We start from the raw sequence: 18923 nt of genomic DNA on the forward strand, positions 1-18923 counted from the left end.
AGGAAGGGAGGTAATTTTTATTTTTTTCTGTGTGTCATTACTGTGTCAAATCTACAGTCTCTTAAAGTTGGTCCTATCTAAGGCTTTAGGCCAAATTCATCCATGTCTGGACCTGGCCCTGTAATAGAAACTAGTACCCTGCTTTAAATTTTAAAGCATAGCTTTAAAAATGATTATAACTTAATGTAACCATCTCGCCCCAAAAAGCTGTAAAATTAACTTTATTTTCTTTCCACTGTAACATCAGAGGGATTGGTTGGGTTTTTTTGTTTCCTTGTTGTTTGGTTCGGTTTTTTGTTTCTTTATTACGTTTTGTTTTGTTTTGCTTTTTTCGCTCCTAGTTCAATTTCTTTCTGTGGTGATTCATCAGTGGCATAGTGATAAAATAATATCTGGTGCACTTCCTTTTAAAGGGCGATTTTAACGCAGCATGAATCACACAGAGACAGCTGTCTTTTCTGTTTGTGTTGACATCAATGATCCACTGAACTGCAGTTATCAGAATTTCTCCTTGAATAAAGCATCCTTATATTCCAACCCTGAATCCCAGATGGGCACTCTTTTCTGGGGGACCTTTTTTGCACTTCCATCATATTTTGGTTTTCTACCAGTCTTCACATTTCCAGTTTTCCAACTATTAATTACCGTATTATATTACTATTATTTTAATAATCAATCTACTCTGTTCTGCCAACTTCAGAAATAAATGAGAGTAATTAATGAGGAATATTTGCCTCAGTCAAGACGAACTTCTGTAAGGATATTTTCTGATGAAAGGGTGACAATATTATTAAATATTTTGTTGAATCTTACCTACAAAAAACAAAAATCTGTGATTAGACATTTCAACTCACTTCCCATGACTACCTACAATTCCCCATCATTGGAAATAGACTAGTAATACATGTTTTAGAGGATGTGCTGCAAGGTAACAGGCAATGTAATACAACAGGTAGTATACTTAAGGTTCTTAAATGTCATGAAAACCCAATTTCTCAGCATAACACTCTAAGCACCTAGCAGTAAGCACATAACCCAAAATGCAAGGGCGCTTTAGGAAATGACTGGGGCATTAACTGAACACTAAGTACTCAGTTTTCTGTATTGCACTGAAAGTTTAACAACAGACCGCTTTTATTTTTTGAATCCCCTGATTGATTTTCATAGGTATAACTGATTGGGTTTTAATTTCCATAGTGGTTTTATAAGTGATTAAGCTACTACCTTTTTTATATGTTTGCATTTACATGTGAGTTCTTTTTTTCCTTTCATAATTTTCTTACTTCTAGTTATAGCCCTTTCTTTCTACTCAAAGAATTTACTTTAGTGTTTCTTGGAAAGATGGCTTAGTGGTGATAAAATCCTTTAACTTTTGTTTGTCTGAGAAACTCTTGAACTCTCCTTTAGTGTAAATGATAATCTTACTGGTAGAGTATCACTTGTTGCAGGTTTCTTCTTTTCAGAACTTTTTTTTTTTTTTTTTAAGATTTTATTTATTCATTTGACAGACAGAGATCACAAGTAGGCAGAGAGGCGGGCAGAGAGAGAGGGGGAAGTAAGCTCCCTGCTGAGCAGAAAGCCTGATGTGGGGCTCGATCGCAGGACCCTGAGACCATGAACTGAGCCGAAGGCAGAGGCTTAACCCACTGAGCCATGCAGGCGCCCCTTCTTTTCAGAACTTTGAATGTATCATGTCTCTGCTGGACTGCGACATTTCTGTTGAAAAATTATCTGATAGCCTTATAAGATTCCCCTTGTGTATAACTGTTTTCTCTTACTGCTTTTAAAATTCTCTCTTTGTCACTACTTTTTGCCATTCTAATTATTACGTGTCTTTGTGGACCTTCTTGGATTAATCTTGTTAGAAACTCTCTGTACTTCCTGAATCTAGATGTCTATTTCCTTCCCCAGGTGAGAGAAAACTTCAGCAATTGTGTCTTCAAATAATATTTCTGTCCCCTTCTCCTTCTCTTATTCTGAAATCCCAATAATATAAATGTTATTATGCATGATGATATTGCTGAGTTCCCTAACTCTTTTCTCATTTTTTCTTATTCTTTTTTCTCTTTGCTTTTCAGCTTGGTTACTTCCCATTACCATCTTCCAGATTGCTAATCTGTTCTTCTACATCCTCTAATCTACTACTGATTCCCTCTAGTATATTTTTTTAAATTTGTGTTATTGAGTTCTTCATCTCTGACTAGTTCATTTTTTAATATTTTCTGTATTTTGGTTGAAGGTCTCACTGAGGCCTTCCACTCTTTTCTCAAATCCAGTGAATATCTTTATGATCATTACTTGGAATTCTTAATTAGGCATATTGCTTATCTCTGTTCCTTTAGCACTTTTGCTGTGATTTTGTCCTGATCTTTCATCTAGAACATATTCCTCTATCTCCTCACTTTCTCTAACTTTCTGTGTTTCTTTCTGTGTATTTGGAATGTCAGCTACATCTCCTGATCTTGAAAGTAGTAGCCCCAATTGCAGTTTTGAATATTCTACTTAGTCCTTTGTAACTCTCTGCAAAAATCCAAAAAGTAATATATATAGTAATATATATATATACACGTTAATATATACATATATATTGTTATATATATAGTATATTATATATTTTATATATACATGTAATATATATTGTATATTATAATATATAGTAATATATATTACAGAGAGATAAATATATATATATATATTACAGACAGATAAAATCAACTGTCAAACTCTTGTCAGTATCTGAAATCACTTATTATTAACTATTTCATATATGGATTAAATGCAGGACCATTTAATGTAATGCATAGATTCATTCTTTCTTACTCCTCACCTCATCGGTATAACACCTAGCAAGTCAGTGAACCCGGAGCTGAGCTGCCTACCTATGCAGAGGACTGTCTCCAGCCTTCTTGAACATCTTCTCTATAAATCAATTTTTAAAAAACCTTAATTTTCAGGAAATGTGATGGGATAAAGTTTATGTATACACATGAGTGAGCTGAGTACATGTGTGGGCAGACTGGGGGTGAGGGAGGAGGGCAGCTGTACTAGGCAAATGGAAGTGAATAGCTTACATCCTATTATCCTATATTATGCAATACAAAAAAGGGAAAAATAGTACAGGCCAGACAGGGACTAGCTATAGAAAGAATCCTGGTAGCTAGTTCAGGCTTAGGTCTGTAATATTGCTTCCATTGTTTTTACTGTCATTTTAGCTTTCCACATGCACTTAATTCCATTCAGAATCCCAGGAGAAAGGCAGTGGGTTAAGGGCAAAAATCCTGCTTCAAACCAACAGAGAGATACTAGATACATTTCTGTAAGAAAAGCTGGAAATTCGATGATAAAGTATGCAAATTAATATGAATGACAAGAAAATGATTCCACTTACAGGGTGGACAATACTGTATATCCTTTCTCTTTGGATAAGCCACATTTTTCAAGCTGAGTGAAAAGAGGCGTAAAACCAATGGGGCTTATGAAAAGACATGGCAAAATAAGAGAAAGGGGACACTGTCTTGGAATGTAAGGAAGAATTTCTGCATTATCTAACTATATAAAAATTATTGAAGTAATCTTAAAATGGCTGCCATTTCAACAGGACATGCAAAGAAATGTTTATTATATTTGGCCCTATTCCAAAAAGAATAGAATTTGTTGATAAGGATTACAGCAAGATCAATTAAATTTAAGCCAAATTTAAGAGAATTAGTCTAAAGAGAAAACAAAATTGAAACTACAGTGAACACAAAAACACAAAAGTGCACTGTGAAGACCATCCACGTTAGCTGGAGTCAAGACACGAGTGTGACTCCAGTCTTTCTATCAAATACAGACTTAGATAGGTAGATGAAAAATGGCAATAAGGTGAAAACAAACTACTTCATAGTGAAGCATAATTATTCCTGATTAAGTCAAGGAAGATATTTCCCCAGGAGTCATTATTACTGATAGTAATAATTACTGTATATGAGACTTTTTACATGCAAGGCCCTTATAACAAGAAGTTTTCATTGAGAGAGAGAAGTACACATATACACACATAGGTATCCCCATATATCTAACGTAATCTCCAAGAAAACTATTAAGGAAGTATTTTCCCTGCATTATAGATGTTATTAAAAAAAAAGAAAAAGCGAGGAACATCACCAAAAATTGGTGAGAACTAACAAGAAAATGTACAAGGCTACTATGATAAAAAGTGTGATTTAGGGTTAACATACAGATGAATGGCCAAACACGTATTAAAAAGACATTTGGACAAGAAACTATCACAATCAGTGATTATAAGACTAATTATTATCAAACAAGAAATCTTGGGGATACCAGAGTCTCCCAGTACTCTGTATTAAAATAGCTTCCAGATGAATTAGACCAAGGATATTTGAAGTGTGAAAAGGTGTAAAAAAAAAAAACAACAACAACAAAACCAGAGAAAATGTCATCTTTCATCTTGGATGGTCAAGAACTTTCTAGGCCTGAAAGAACAAATTTGACTTCTCAGACAAGTCAAAAATAACTGCCATAAATAATTTTTAAGAACAAAGGAGAACATGAAGATGCAACCTTAATTTATAATGCATGTAGGAAAGAAAGTGTTGAATGGACAACATCGGTTATTTTTATTTTTGGCTAATGGTGATGTGCACTGCTGGCAGAAAGCCCTCTCACACATTGCACGGGGCAATGAACATTTGTGTAACTCTTCTGGGAATCCATTTTTCATTATATACGAAGACACCAAAAAGCATTTTTTCTCTTTGATCTAGTGATTGCATTTCTAGAAATCTACTCCAAGAGAATAACCAGAGATGCACACAAAGTTTGATCTTTAAAATTATACTCTTTGTAACACTGTGAAAATTTTGAGACAGCTTTAATGTCCAGCCACATGGAATGTCTAAGTAAATTTTAAATGTGGTGGCATGTCATACAGTTATCAAAACTATATTTTTACAGCCTAATTTAGGAGGTAAGCCATCCATAACATTCATGAAGGTGATAAAATATTAAGCAAAAAAGCATAATAACAACTATGTTTGTAGCTGAATTCAGTTTTGTTTCAAAGACATATAAATGCCCAGAAAAAAAAATATAATATGTCCCTTTATATATCTACTCTTACCAGAGACATAAAAGTTGTAGAAGACTAATTTTAGTTATATAATAAGACTAATTTTAGTTCATAACTTACAAAATCAGCTTTATTAAAGTTAAATCATTTCAACTAAACATTTGTTTGTAAACAACTATCAAATCTATTTTTCAAGGTATTAGAGCTGGGGGAAATCGGAGGGGGAGACAAACCATGAGAGACTGTGGACTCTGAGAAACAAATTGAGGGTTTGGGAGGGGAGAGGGGTGGGAGGTTGGGTGAGCCGGGTGGTGGGTATTAAGGAGGGCACATATTGCATGGAGCACTGGGTGTGGTACATAAACAATTAATCTTGGAACACTGAAAAGAAATAAAATAAAATAAAATGAAAAATAAAAATAAAGTCATTATTGATAGATGTTAAAAAAAAGAATACAGACAAGGCTTTGAAATCTATATTTGTAAAGGAAAAGAGCAGACAATATTATCTGCAGTAAAGCTCATTATTTGTCAACTTAGTGAGGAAAAATGTGAAATCAGAGCCCATTCAAAGAGGGCAAACAATGGCAAACTCCATTTCTAAAGTGTAGGTTTAAAAAAAAAAGGCTACACTATAAGCTTTTTCTGACCATAGTTGCTTTCTATTTGACATCTCGCAGAAAACCTTTTTTCTTGAGAATTGTTATGCAAACCAATGGTAAGAAAACTCTTTAATGTCCTGTGTGGATTCCGTGGTACTTCCATTAAAGAAGTTTTCTTGATAAATCCTCAGCTTATTTAACAACAGGACACACATCTGGGTTTAGGAGCCCTGTTTCTTGTGTATATGTTACTAAATCTTTATTCACCAAAAGTAAAATGTCAACTTTCCTCTGTGTTTCTGTAGCACGTATTTACCAATGAAACGCATCATTGACATCATGAAAATTTAATATGACTGACATTAGCAAAATCACTAATTAAGAAATAGGGCATAAATACTCCCTGAAACTTGACAGTCTGTTCTATGAAGAAAATTAATTCAGAAGTTTTCTATTTGCATAAACCTCCAGGTCTCATTTTCACAGCTGTTTGTTCTGTCAGCTAGATGGTTGCATTTCAAAATTATTTTAACATAATCGGTGGGAAGTATACCTTTCAACTAAAAATATCATGCTCTGCAAGAAAGATTGTTCAGGGAAAAATTAAAGTTCCTCAGTTCATCTTGATCTTTTTTCCCTTAAGATAAATGTTTCTAATATAAGAACTTTAACCTTTACGTCATAAATGATTAATACATTTTTATTATTAAAACAAATTAAAATTCTGTGATTTTTAGATTCTCATGAAAATGAAAACGTTGTGTTCTTTCCATATGGGAAAATGTTAATGCGTGGAGCTTATTTTAGCCAAGAATAGAAGATACTGGAGATACCTATTTTTCATTAATCAGCTGAGCATAATACGGGGTTTTTGACACGTACACAGGCCTGTGTAAGACAAAGAAGGTAAACGTTTTAAATCTTACAAAATTTCTAAAATTTAAATATTACATTGCTTGTCTCGGGACTTCAGCAATTATTAGATCTTAAGATGTCTTGTACCCGCAATGTTCAAAACGACAGCAGGCATTTGAAGGCAGCAGATCCCAGCCTCGAGGGCCAGGGCCACCGCTTCCTCCCGGCGGGCCTAGGTTAATCGTGTAAGACCTCTGAGCGCCAGCGGCGGCTACTGTATGTACAATAATCATCCACGGGGCTATTACACACGTTGCTCTACATAATGGACAATTAGCTGCTTGGGGAGCTGTGAAGCACCATGTAAACGCTAGTCATGGTTCAGTGTCTCTCCTCATGTCATTTTAATCTTATCCTGAAAGAAATCACAGGAGACTACACATCTGTGGTTTTTGCCTGCGTGGTCAGTGGCGGTGTTCTCTGTAAAAGTGAACCCAAGCAAGGCTGTTGAAAAGAAAAGAGAGGCTTGGATACACCTACAGACACTTCCAGGATGAGAGGAAGATAACACTGACTCTTGCAAATGAGTTTCTGCCATCTTTCCTTTTACTCCGGAAATTATATTTAAGTGTAGGTTCTACTTAAAGTAATTTGCTGCTGGAGTAGGCATAACGTTCTGATGCCTGCTTTGCTTCTAATTACATTCAAGCTCATTTTGACATTTAAGGCCAATTACTTCCGTCTTGATTCAGTAAGGCTTTTCCATGGTGGTCTGAAATTTGACCAATAAAGAGACTTCCCCCACCCTTTTTTATTCATTTAAATGGAATGCTTGGCAACAGCACATTTTAGGAATTACAGAAGTGAGATAAATAATGTGGGTTCATTTTGGAAAAAAAAAAAAAGGCAAAAGAACTGCTTGGTCTTTTTTGTCAATATAAAAGGCAGTCACAGAATTCATTAAAACCTCCAGTTTCAACCTTTATTTCTTTCTCAGGGACAAGGAATAAGGTGTGATCATTTTATAGAGACATTAGTATTTTAAGCATTTCACTTCTACCAACAACAAAGGTAATTGGTTTCAACAGATCTCGAATTCCAGAAGAGTTCCTATAAAGACAGAGACCCACGTGGCTCTAAAACCTTTACCATTTAAAAGTCACTGGTAACTAAACTTTCCAGAACAGGGCCCTGCAATAAAATCCAATCAGTGTTTCAGTGTGTTTCCAGATCTCAGTGTATGTGGTAACTCTGAGCACAGACCCTTTTTTACTTAGCTGTCTATTATCAGTCCATTTGCAAACGCGGTGATTTTTACTGTTTATTCAGTAAGTACTCGGATGAATTAACAGCACCGAAAGGCAATTTATCAGCCTCTATTAGTAACAAAACATTTACTCTAGCCTTTTTATATAATTTATGGGTAAAATATAGTCTGGGAAGGTGGCCTGGAAAATACATTGTATGAAAACAAAGTTTTCGAATTGGTGGCCAGTACCAATTAATAGATCATAAAATAGAGACGCTTACAGCTATCAAGGATATGTAGGGAATCATTTAGTTCAAAGATAAAACGATGTCTCCAAAAACAGTCACACTTTCAAAATCATGTATCTAAAAGGAACTGTCTTCTTCAAAAGTATAGTTTATCATGTATAATTTTATATGACACTGTATATGTCATAAAGAGTTTTAAGTCATAGAGACTGTATAGGGATTCTGAAATTTAAAAAAGCGTTATTACAGTTGTTTTTCCTTAAGAGAGATTTTTAAATTTTTATTTTAAAGTATTACTTCTCTGGTGCTTTCATGTTTTTAAAGGCCTCACACATATGCTGTACTTATTTTGATTCTCAAAACAGTCTTCGGAGGGACACTGTCACACATTTCAGGAAGCTTGGGTGAGGTCTTACGCTCAGCACATTCAGCTTCTATTTTAAATGGCGCTCTCAGCTCTCCCCTCTAGGAAGGCCATCTCTTGAGAGTGAGGGCAGAGATGGGGTGGATGAAGTCAGTCAGAGGACACGAAGTTTTGGAAAGCTTGTGGATGGTCATGGACTCAGCGAAAACAGGGAAGAGGCTGCTAGACAGTGTTGAGGCCCCTTTGGAAACCAGGGGGAAGGGAGCCTGTTTTCCTAGGGGTAACCCTCTCCTCAGAGCAGCCTGATGGGTAGGCACAGGCATGAAGAGTCAGGCCCACTTATGAGTTGGCATTTTTCCTGAGAGTTGGCCAAAAAAGACAGAAAGATGGAGATTGGAGAACTGGGAAAAGTGTAGCTGACTTGATGGATGCTGGAATTCCATCTAAACCATTCAAGGAGAAATCTGAAGTAAAGAAATGGCTACCGCCAATGGCTTTGACATTACAGCGCTATGTTTTCACTCCAGATTTCAGATCCAAAGTTTCTGGTTACGGATAACTTAGTTTCACCACAGTAAGTCGTGCTCTTAGAGCTTTTATTTACTGTAGTTTTAAAATACATTTAAAAATGTCATTTTTATTGGGATTTTCCCACCCCCCAGTTCTCCCTAAGACCTTGATCTTGTCAGTCATGATTTTGCCAGCCAACATGTGGTAAGTCCAACATTTACTATTCATTGATGTCATTTTAAATATTACAAATGTGAGGGACACCTGGATGGCTCGGTCAGTTGAGTGTCCAACTCTTGGTTTTGGCTCAGGCCATGATATCACTGTTGTGGGATGAGCCCCACGTCGGGTTCTGCACTGAGCATAACGTCTGTTTCAGATTCACTCTCCCTCTCTGCCCGTCACCCACTCATGCTCTCTCTCTCTAAAATAAACAAGTAAATAAATCTTAAAAAAAATACTACAACTTTGAATAGTTGAGTAAGTTTTAAATAAAAGGAGCTATATAAGAAAATATTAAAGGATCATGACATTAGTGGGTTTTTCAGAGGATACAACTCCTCAACATATTACTGCTTTTTCTGTGGAAAAAAAGAAATAAGGACATTGAGTAGGTGACTAATTAAGGTAATTAAAACCAAAGGAGGTGTCACTTTTGTACTCAGTGAATATCATCAAGTCAAATATTCTATTTTAGGGTTGACTGGTAGTAAGACACAGCAGGGACACTCCCCATAAAAAGGTTGAGCCACTACATAAGTTGTCAAGTGGATTTCATTTTGAAAGCAAATCTATTGTAGAGAAAGAGTTCTTGAAACCAGCTAAAGATAGATAAAATAGATGTAAATTGCATTGTACCATGAAAGCTGTATGTTGGCCTGCGTGGTATGCTTCACCATGTTTTAAAATGTTTACTGTGTATACTTTTCAAAATAAAATAGATATCTGTTTTTACATATATCTTAACACAAAAGGTAAAAGACATATTAAGTGCAAAGGAATTTTTATGTCCCCACAAAACCTGTACAAGAATGTTCATAGAGCATTATTCACGATAGCCAAAAAGTGGAAACCAATCAAATATCCATCAACTGATGAACTGATGAAATGTGGCCTATCCTTATAATGCAATAACAATTGACAATAAATTGCTGATACACACTACAACATGGATGAACCCTGACCACAGATTGTATGATTCCACTCATAGGAGATGTGCAGAATAGGTCAGTCCATAGAGATGGAAAGTATATAGGCTGCTGAAGGCTGCAGGAGGGAGGAATGGGGAGGGAATGCCAATGGGTACATAGTTTTTGAGGGGAAACAGAGATAATGTTCTTAAGTTAATTAGTGATAATGTTGTACAACTCTACAAATAAACTAAAAGCACTTAATTATAAACTTTATTTTTTAAGATTTATTTATTTTTAGGAGGAGGGGGAGCAGGAGATGGAGAGAGAGGATCTCCAATAGGCTCCCCACTGACTGATGAGCCCAGCACGGGGCTCTATCTCAGGACCCTAAGATAATGACCTGAGCTGAAATCAAGAGTCAGACGCTTACCTGACTAAGCTATCCACGCACCCCAACACTTAATTGTAGACTTTAAATGATGTATCTCATGGTATATAGCTCAATAAATATATATCTCAATAAAAATATATCTCAGTAAAACTGTTCTTTTAAAAAATTCAAAAGAGAGTATTTACCCTGCTTCCTAGTTCCTCAGGCCTCCCTATTCCAGTCCCCCAAGCACTAAGTTTATTTTATAGGATTGCAGTCATTTTAAGGTACACAAAAACATATCAGATTTATATATTACAGATGGGATCATACTATATATTGTGTTCACTTTATGTTGTCCAAAACCTGAGGTATTTACCTATCCAATTTTTTTTAAGATTTTATTTTTTTTTTAATTTTTTTAAATTTCTTTTCAGTGTTCCAGAATTCATTGTTTATGCACCACACCCAGCGCTCCATGCAATACGTGCTCATCCAACTTTTTAAAAATATTTATTTTTTTAACCTAAATTGATATCCACACATACTCAAAGCCCAAAACATGCATTGGGACATCAAGTTATCAAAGGACATCCATGTTATCTTTTTAAAGGGTTATAAACTGCTTTGTAAGGCCTGAACAAAGACATATAACCTGTTTACTTCAGTATAGGTTAATATTGTTGTTTTTCTTTCACCTAACTAGAAGAGGTCCATCAGAAAGAGATTCAGGGTCAGAATGGATCCTTGGGGCCTTTAGAGAGAAAAGGATGTACTGTCAGGGATGAACCCGTCTCTGCCATCAATACTTTGGTGTGGGCCTTTGGCCCATGGAAGCCTGGTTTTGGGGACATTGTTCATTCCATCTGTGATCAACACGCAAGGCTATTAGTTGGAATAAAAGAGAAGCTATGAAAATACGTTCTTATTTCTCCCTCTTTGGTGGTCTTATTTTTACTCAAGTCCCCCAGTCTCAATTTATGACCAGAAAGGATAGTACCACAATATAGGGCTAATTGGGGCAGGGGTGGGGGTGGGAATTGCTCGCTGTTTTAGTAGTGATATCAGGGAATGTTGAGAATAAATGTAGAACTGAGACCACGAACCAAGGTTGGATTTAGCAGGATTTCCTCACAGGAGGACTGCAGGACTGTAAGGAAAGGAGAAGAACGAAAAATGTCTGTGAGATTATTGGCCTGAGTAATTTGGAGAATGGAGCTGTCATTCTTCTGAGATGAGAAGGAGACAGAGGAACAGGTTTGGGGAATAGGGCATAAAGAGTTTGATGTGGAACATCTAATTCCTGTTCAATACACATCCAAGTGGAGACAAGGAGTTGATTCCAGGTGTGGGACTAGAAAGGGTATGGAAAGGCATTGGAATGAGTGAGACCAACTAGTCAGTGAGTATTGAGAGGCAAAAAAGAGATTAGAAGACCAAGCCCTGAGACTCTGCAGCTTGGAGAGATTAATCTGGGCAATACCAGCAAAGGAGCCTGAGAAGGGCTGACAGTGAATTTTGTGGCTCTCCACTGCAGTGCTCGGGCCCTTCAGTGACCCCAGGACCCTTTTCTCTGCTCTTGGATGTGTTTTCTCTTGCATCAGCCCTGAAAGAGTTTGCCCTGTCACCCTCCTGCCTTGAGACGTTCACCCTCTACTCTGGCCTTGCCCTTTGTTTTGTTCCCACTTAACTGAGGGATATGATGCACTCCAATTAGAAAAGGTGCTCCCTGTGCCAGGGATTTTCAAAATCTTTCTTCTCCACTCAGTGAACATCACTTCCATTTCTGCTCTGTGTTTTCTCTCCTACTTAACTTCTGTTCATTCAGAGATTTTTGCTTCCTTGGATTTTCAACATGCTCATAACTCAGCCTTCCTTAATGACCCCTCTTGCTCCTACTGACCTGCATAGCTAGTCCTCCATTGTTCACCTCTAGGTGCTACTGCTAACACGGTGATTTTTCTCTATAGCTTCCACTGGAGGTCGTCCATTGGCAATGTTTTTGATTGGGTTAGCTCTTTTCTGTTGGGGCAGAGTTGTTTACTGCTGATCACCTTAAGGGCAACTGACCATTCTCTGCTTAACAACTCATCCCTGATTCAATTAGTGCAGCCAAGCACCTCCAGTATGAAAGGGACTGACCCGTATAGTGGTGTCTAATATGGGAAGAATCAAAAAGTAAAAGCACTTATAGGGGCTCTTGGGTGACTCAGTCCCACCCAAGAGTTAAGTGGCCAACTCTTGATTTCGGCTCAGGCCATCATATCAGGGCGGTGAGATCAAGTCCCTTGTCAGAGCTCGGGAGCTGGGCTTGGGCCCCACTCCTTAACATTCTCTCTCTCTCCCTCTCTCTCTGCCCCTCCCCCACCCCACTTGCATGAACACACATACCTGCGCTTTCTCTCTCTCTCTCTCTGAAAAATAAAATATAATTATTTTTTTAAAAAGTCAAAGCACTTGTAAACAAAGTTGTTTACTCCTATTTACTCCAAAGTAGGTTTGGACTTGAGGGGTGAAATAGCAAAATCACAGACCCTCTGTCCCTAAAACCAAAGGAAACAAAAAGAACAGTTAATTATCAGTCAGAAAAAATTACACCAGCAAAAACCACACAAAGGCAAGGCCACAATTTTGTGCCATTATCTTTGAATAGCAGCTACTAGGAAGGAGGGAGGAAAGGGGGGGAAAACAGAGAGAAAATCATAGAGGATGAACTGTCTATGCTCATGCCTTAAGCCTGTTTTTCAGATGTTGAGAAGAAAATAAATTGGAAAAGCAAATCCTAAAACATGTACTCATCTCCCTCAATTTGAGGAGACCAGGCCATGGGAACATGCATAGACCTGGAAAAAGACAACGAGGAGCCCCCAAGTATAGAGACGACTTGTTCCAGCTCTTGTGCCAGAGAGAATAAAATGCTAGGTCTTACTGTTTTATGTTTCCCATTTAGGAAGAAAGCTTGAAAGTGAAAGCAAAATAATCATAATTTCCAAAAACGAATTATCTTCCATAATAAACAAAAGTTTAGCACAATGAGACTATAAAGAGGAAAGAAGGAAACAGAAGCCACAAGGGGACAGGTGGCCCTGGGGGCAGGGTGGTAAGGAGAGCCCCTCTTGCCCTCTCCCTCCACACAGAGAACCCAAACAGGCAGAATCAGGCTGTTTGCCCCACCCCTGGAGACAGTGGGGAGAGCCGGTGAATGGGAGGCCGCTAACACCTGGGACTGATTGACTTTGGCAGCAGGAAAGATTTCTGGGCCCTATCTGAATTGAAGAAATATCTGAAGCTTGATATTCCAAACATAACCTCCCATAGCCCTAGCAAATATTTCTGTTGCTGCAGACCCCTCAAACCAAGATGCCAAAACAGAGAGAAGAAAAACTAGCTGACATTGAAACCAGGACTCTCATGAGTGGGGATGAGATTCTGGGATGACTTTCTGATGCCATGATGGAGAGAACAAAAAGATCTAGATAAGGAAGTTAAAAACAAGGTTTCTGAAAACTGTGGAGCAGATCTAAAAAACAATTAGTCTAAATTAAAGCAAGTGGTAGGAAGACCCTCAAGAAGAATATCTGAGAGTAAGAGTCAAATGGTTTGGGGGTAATTGAAGGCTTCAGGAAGAACATCTATAGGACATAACAGTGGAATTTATTCTAAGCAATAGATAAAATCCATGGGAATCTGGAAGCTATAGGAAGTTGAAGGGGGAAAAAAGTATCTATTTCTTTTCCTAATGCAATGTGTGAAAAACGGGGTGCCTGGGTGGCTCTTTCGTTAAGTCTCTGCCTTCAGCTCAGGTCATGATCCCAGGGTCCTGGGACCAAGCCCCGCATTGGGCTCCCTGCTTGGCAGGAAGCCTCCTTCTCCCTCTCCCACTCCCCCTGCTTGTGTTCCCTCTCTCACTGTGTCTCTCTCTGTCAAATAAATAACATCTTTTTTTTTTTAAAAAAAAAGAAAGAGAGAGAGAAAGAAAGAAAGGAAGGAAGAAAGAAAGAAAGAAATGTGTGAAAAACAATCAGAAAATCTCAACCAAAACTAAACTAAACTAAACTGAACATTGTGTAAGAAAGCAAAGTTTCAGATAAAGTGCATGAAACTGGGCCAGATTCTGAGCAATTAGTAAACAGTGAGAAATGGAGCCGCTCAACCTGGACCATTTTCCCTCTGGCACCATACAGGTCACACATTGGAGCCCTGGAGGGGGAAGAGCAGTCTGAGAACATTACCGGGCTCACAGTGAATGGTATTTTCATAGTCAACATATTGACTATCAATCTGTTGATTATCAATGTACTGACAAGCGTGAAAGACCAGTTAGGACTCAAAAACAGACTTAGGCATATAGCTTATGCTTATCATTCATTAAGAAACCATCCTCAATTTCCTTTACTGTGCAATATTTTAATGATATGGCATCACCTTGATTAAATTTTTGAAAAGTAATCATCAGCTTAGCAAGAAATATGTGGCAACCATATAAGAAGAAACACTTGTTCAGAATTATGAATAAAAACTTAATAAATGGAAAGGCAAACATTTCTATGAGATTGGTGAATAAGAATACCAGTTTTTCTTGGACTAATGTGATCTCAACAGATAAAACAAGATATTTTGAGGAATTAATATATACAAATAATTAAAAGAATTTTGAAAACAATTTATGAGGAACAGCTAGGAATTCTAGCAGTTATTAAAATAAATGTACAATTTGCTAGACAATTTGGAGGTGAGATTGATGGAAAGCAATAGAAATTTAGAAATAGAGCTGAAATTATGTGACTATTTGCCATATAATAAAGGGGGTATTTTAAATTAGGGAAAAGATTTTTTTTTCCACTTACGTTGTGCTGAGTCAGCTGATCACCTATTTGAAAGAAAAATAAGATTAATTCCTGTCTCACTTCTTATACCAAAATAAATTCCAGATTTAGACTGATTTAAATAGTGACTTCTGGTTCAGCATGTTAGACATAATAAAATAAGGAAACTAAAACTACTTCATGAAAGTATGGGTACATATTAGTCTAATATTCCAGTGAAAGAAGTTTTCTTTTTTAACTTAGATAAAAGAATAGCAAATTAAACCACACAGAAATTTAAAATTAATGTTTGCAAAAATATCACAAACGGATAGAGGTAAATACATTAAACATATATAACGGATAATAGGTGAGTCTTCTTAATTTTTAAAGAGCTGGTGGAAACCCATAAGGAGGAACAAAAGGTCCCCAGGCTAGGAAATTGGCACTACAGAACAACAGATGGCTGGAGAAAAGAGAGGACTTCCTCCAGGCCTTTGTTCCTTGCCCCCCTCTCGACCATTCACCTCGTACTCGTTTTCATCATGACAATCACTTGCCATCATTCTCCCCAAACAGTTCTTGCCTCACCCAAAAAGGGATACATTGGTCCTTCTAACTTGCACCTTGAAAGCTTTTACCATAATTCTCTTATTCACCGTATTTTCCATTTTGCTTTTCCTTAGAGTTGGTCATTTTCATCTTGTTCTACCACTCTTGATTATAAATTTCTTAGTAGAAGAAACTGTGTCTTCCGCATCTCAATCCCTGACACCTCAAGCCCCAGGAAACTACTAGCAATCCATGTTTAAATAAGTAAGCTAAGCAGACCTTCAAGGGACACACATTCTGTGTGTCACACTGTGTGACACAATGTAAGTGTCCTTGAGTTACATCTCAATCATCGGAATCTAAATCTCTGGATAAAATCTCAACAGAACTGACGTAGCAGCCTTCAGGCAAGGCACCAGTTAGTGTTCAGCCTGTGATAGATGTATTTCATGGCCCTCCTTTTCATTGTTTATCCACATAAGCAGCTAGAAACACACGCATTGTAACAAAGCATTGTTCTCAAATACAATTCACAGCATCTCACAGGTGGCTAAACTGTGCAGAAATGAGATTATGTTTTCTTCTGAGGCTCTGAAAAGAGTAGAAGAGAACCCCAGTGTTCTTGCCCACATTGTTTATCTGCCAGCAACAGGTTACAATCCCATAACTCCGCGTTCGCAAGCATTTACTGAATGCCTAATAGCTGAGTATTCATGAAAGCTAATGCAGTGGATGAAAACAAATTAATTTGGTTGGTGCCCAAGGCAGTTGAAGGGTACACCTGCATTTTTTGGTTTCTCGGTACTCAGAATAGATGTTGGATTTAATCACAAGCTTGCCTGTCATTTTGGGGAAAAGAAATCCTTGTTGGGTAAACTTCCCTTTATACTGGTGGGTGTTTTGATCTTCCCTTATTGCTGTTGAGTCTTTAGGATGTACACACACTTTCACACTGGTGACATCTTCGTTGAAGGCAATACAGCAGTCTGATACTTTTATGTGAATCATCTTTGGAACCTGTGTTCCTTGTCTTTGGATGAAATAAATACTCGACAGAAAAAAAAAAACCCACAGAAAAAAAAAATAATTGCCCTCAATGATAAGTGTTGGCATACTTCTGAAGTTAAATGACATGTTGCAAAGTCTCCTGAAACATTTTTAGGATGAGTTAGAGCTAATATTCTCTTGGGCGCCCTGGCAGGGAAGGTTTTATCTTGTCCTTGACAATGCTGAGTTCAAGCATCAGTAACAGCATACTTTGGACTTTCGTGAACAAGATACACTGTAGGGTAATGAGATTATAGAAAAACTAACTCAAGGAGATGTTAAGTGTTTCACACACAGACAAAGGATAAGCGGAAAATCGTATCTTCTGGTACAAGAATCATTTAACAATGAATCACTCCTTTGCTCAAGTGGGTCCACTATGTGTCAGGCGTTTAATGTCCTCTTCTACAACAGTTGATTTGAGTGTTCCCAGCAAAAAAACTGCTAAGAGAGCTTACTGTGTGGGATTCAGCCTGGAAAGTAGCAGATTCAAGACCTCACTGAACACAGAATGCGGTGCTTGGAAAAGGATTTACTTTGGAGTCATGGTGACTCGGTGTGAATTGTTAGTGTCACACATTAGTAGAGTGACCTTGGGCTAATCACCTCTCATCTTTAAGCCTCATTTTCCTTATTTTCAAAAACAAAGAATCAGAGTAGTTTATCTGCAGTGTCCTTTTTGTCTCTAAGATCCTTTCAGGGTTACAGGGCCCTGTCGGTCCTTATATCACCCCGGATCTTATTTCCTGGGATCTGAGAGCCCAGTTTACATCTTCATTTTACTAAAGCCTATAAAAACATTTTTAATGAGTCACTAGATTCCGATTATCACTTTTCCCAGACATCATCATCACCATAAATCCTCATTAAGAAACATTTATTGACCACTAATGTATACAAGATCCACGAATCAGAGCTATACATATAACCCTATATTTAATAAGAAAAACTTGTAAGAATGGAACTAACCAAAGATCTTGGCAGAGAAAGTATGGATCTTTTAGCTTGGCTGGATTCTGTTGGAATGCTCTATTATCTATGTACATATGTATGTATGTATTTATTCATTTATTTATTTTTCAATTTATTTATTTATTTAGGTCTTGGCCCCTTTCATGGTCTTGACTCTGTACTTCGCAAATAAAAGAAAAAAATCATGAAAAATGTGTTTGTCTTTATTCAGTTGCTCAGTATGGCAGTATCATTTAGAAATATTTCTTTCTTGGGACATCTGAGTGGCTCTGTTGGTTAAGCCTCTGACTCTTGATTTCAGCTCAGGTCATGACCTCAGGGTCGTGAGATTAAGCTCTGTCGGGCTCCACACTGAGTGTGGAGCTTGCTTGAGATTCTCTCTCTCCGTCTCCCACTTCACTCCCTCCCCCATTAAGAAAGAAAGAAAGGAGGGAGGAAAAAAAAAGAGAGAGAAAGGAAGGAAGGAAGGAAGATTTCTTTCTTAAGGAGTCTCAGGTTTTTAATATAACTGAAGTAATTTGATAGATGGGTACTATAAAGGAAAATTAAGCCTATTAGTCTCATATGGCTTTAGATAATCAAATGCAATTCTCTATAAAAATAAGTTGCATTTAGCAAAATAAAAATACAGTTATCTGTTGGAAATGTTCGATCTTAGCTTGCTTATAGAGAAAAAAAAAAGAAAGTCAAATAAAAAGAGGTCCTGGTTTTTTAAAAAATTTACTCAATAGTGTTTTCCCACCCACAAGGCTAATTTTAATACAGAGTGATTATTTTAGTTCTCCACACTGAAAAGTTAGATATCGGGCTTTTCGGATCTTTAGTTCTCAGCTGTTTCCCATCTGTTGCATTAAGGCTGTTCTTCCTCTGATCCGATCAGGTAAAAATGAATAATGTTGACACCGGAGTCCTCTCACACCGAACACCAGCTTTAAACTGCGTGCCCACCCGAGCAGGTGTCTCACACCTCCGTTGTCTTCCTCTACAGGCATTTATGTCCATGTTCCAGATCCTCACCCAGGAAGGATGGGTAGACGTGATGGACCAAACCCTGAATGCTGTGGGCCACATGTGGGCACCTGTGGTGGCCATCTATTTCATTCTGTACCATCTCTTTGCCACTCTGGTGAGTTTAGCATTTCATT

The 18923-nt window shown here is 37.5% G+C and overlaps 1 protein-coding gene across 3 annotated transcripts in view; it reads left to right on the plus strand.

The window, feature by feature from the left end:
• NALCN (sodium leak channel, non-selective) overlaps positions 1–18923 on the plus strand; it is a gene marked incomplete at its 5' end in the record, with an annotated part of 290329 nt that overhangs the window by 147428 nt on the left and 123978 nt on the right. For all 3 annotated transcript variants that reach the window (XM_080799346.1, XM_080799344.1, XM_080799345.1), the window contains one exon: positions 18767–18904. In XM_080799346.1, coding sequence (XP_080655472.1) covers positions 18767–18904 — 138 coding nt within the window. The remainder of the gene's footprint in view (positions 1–18766; positions 18905–18923) is intronic.

This window comes from Martes martes (assembly GCF_963455335.1).
Source record: "Martes martes genome assembly, chromosome: 3".
NCBI lineage: Eukaryota > Metazoa > Chordata > Mammalia > Carnivora > Mustelidae > Martes > Martes martes.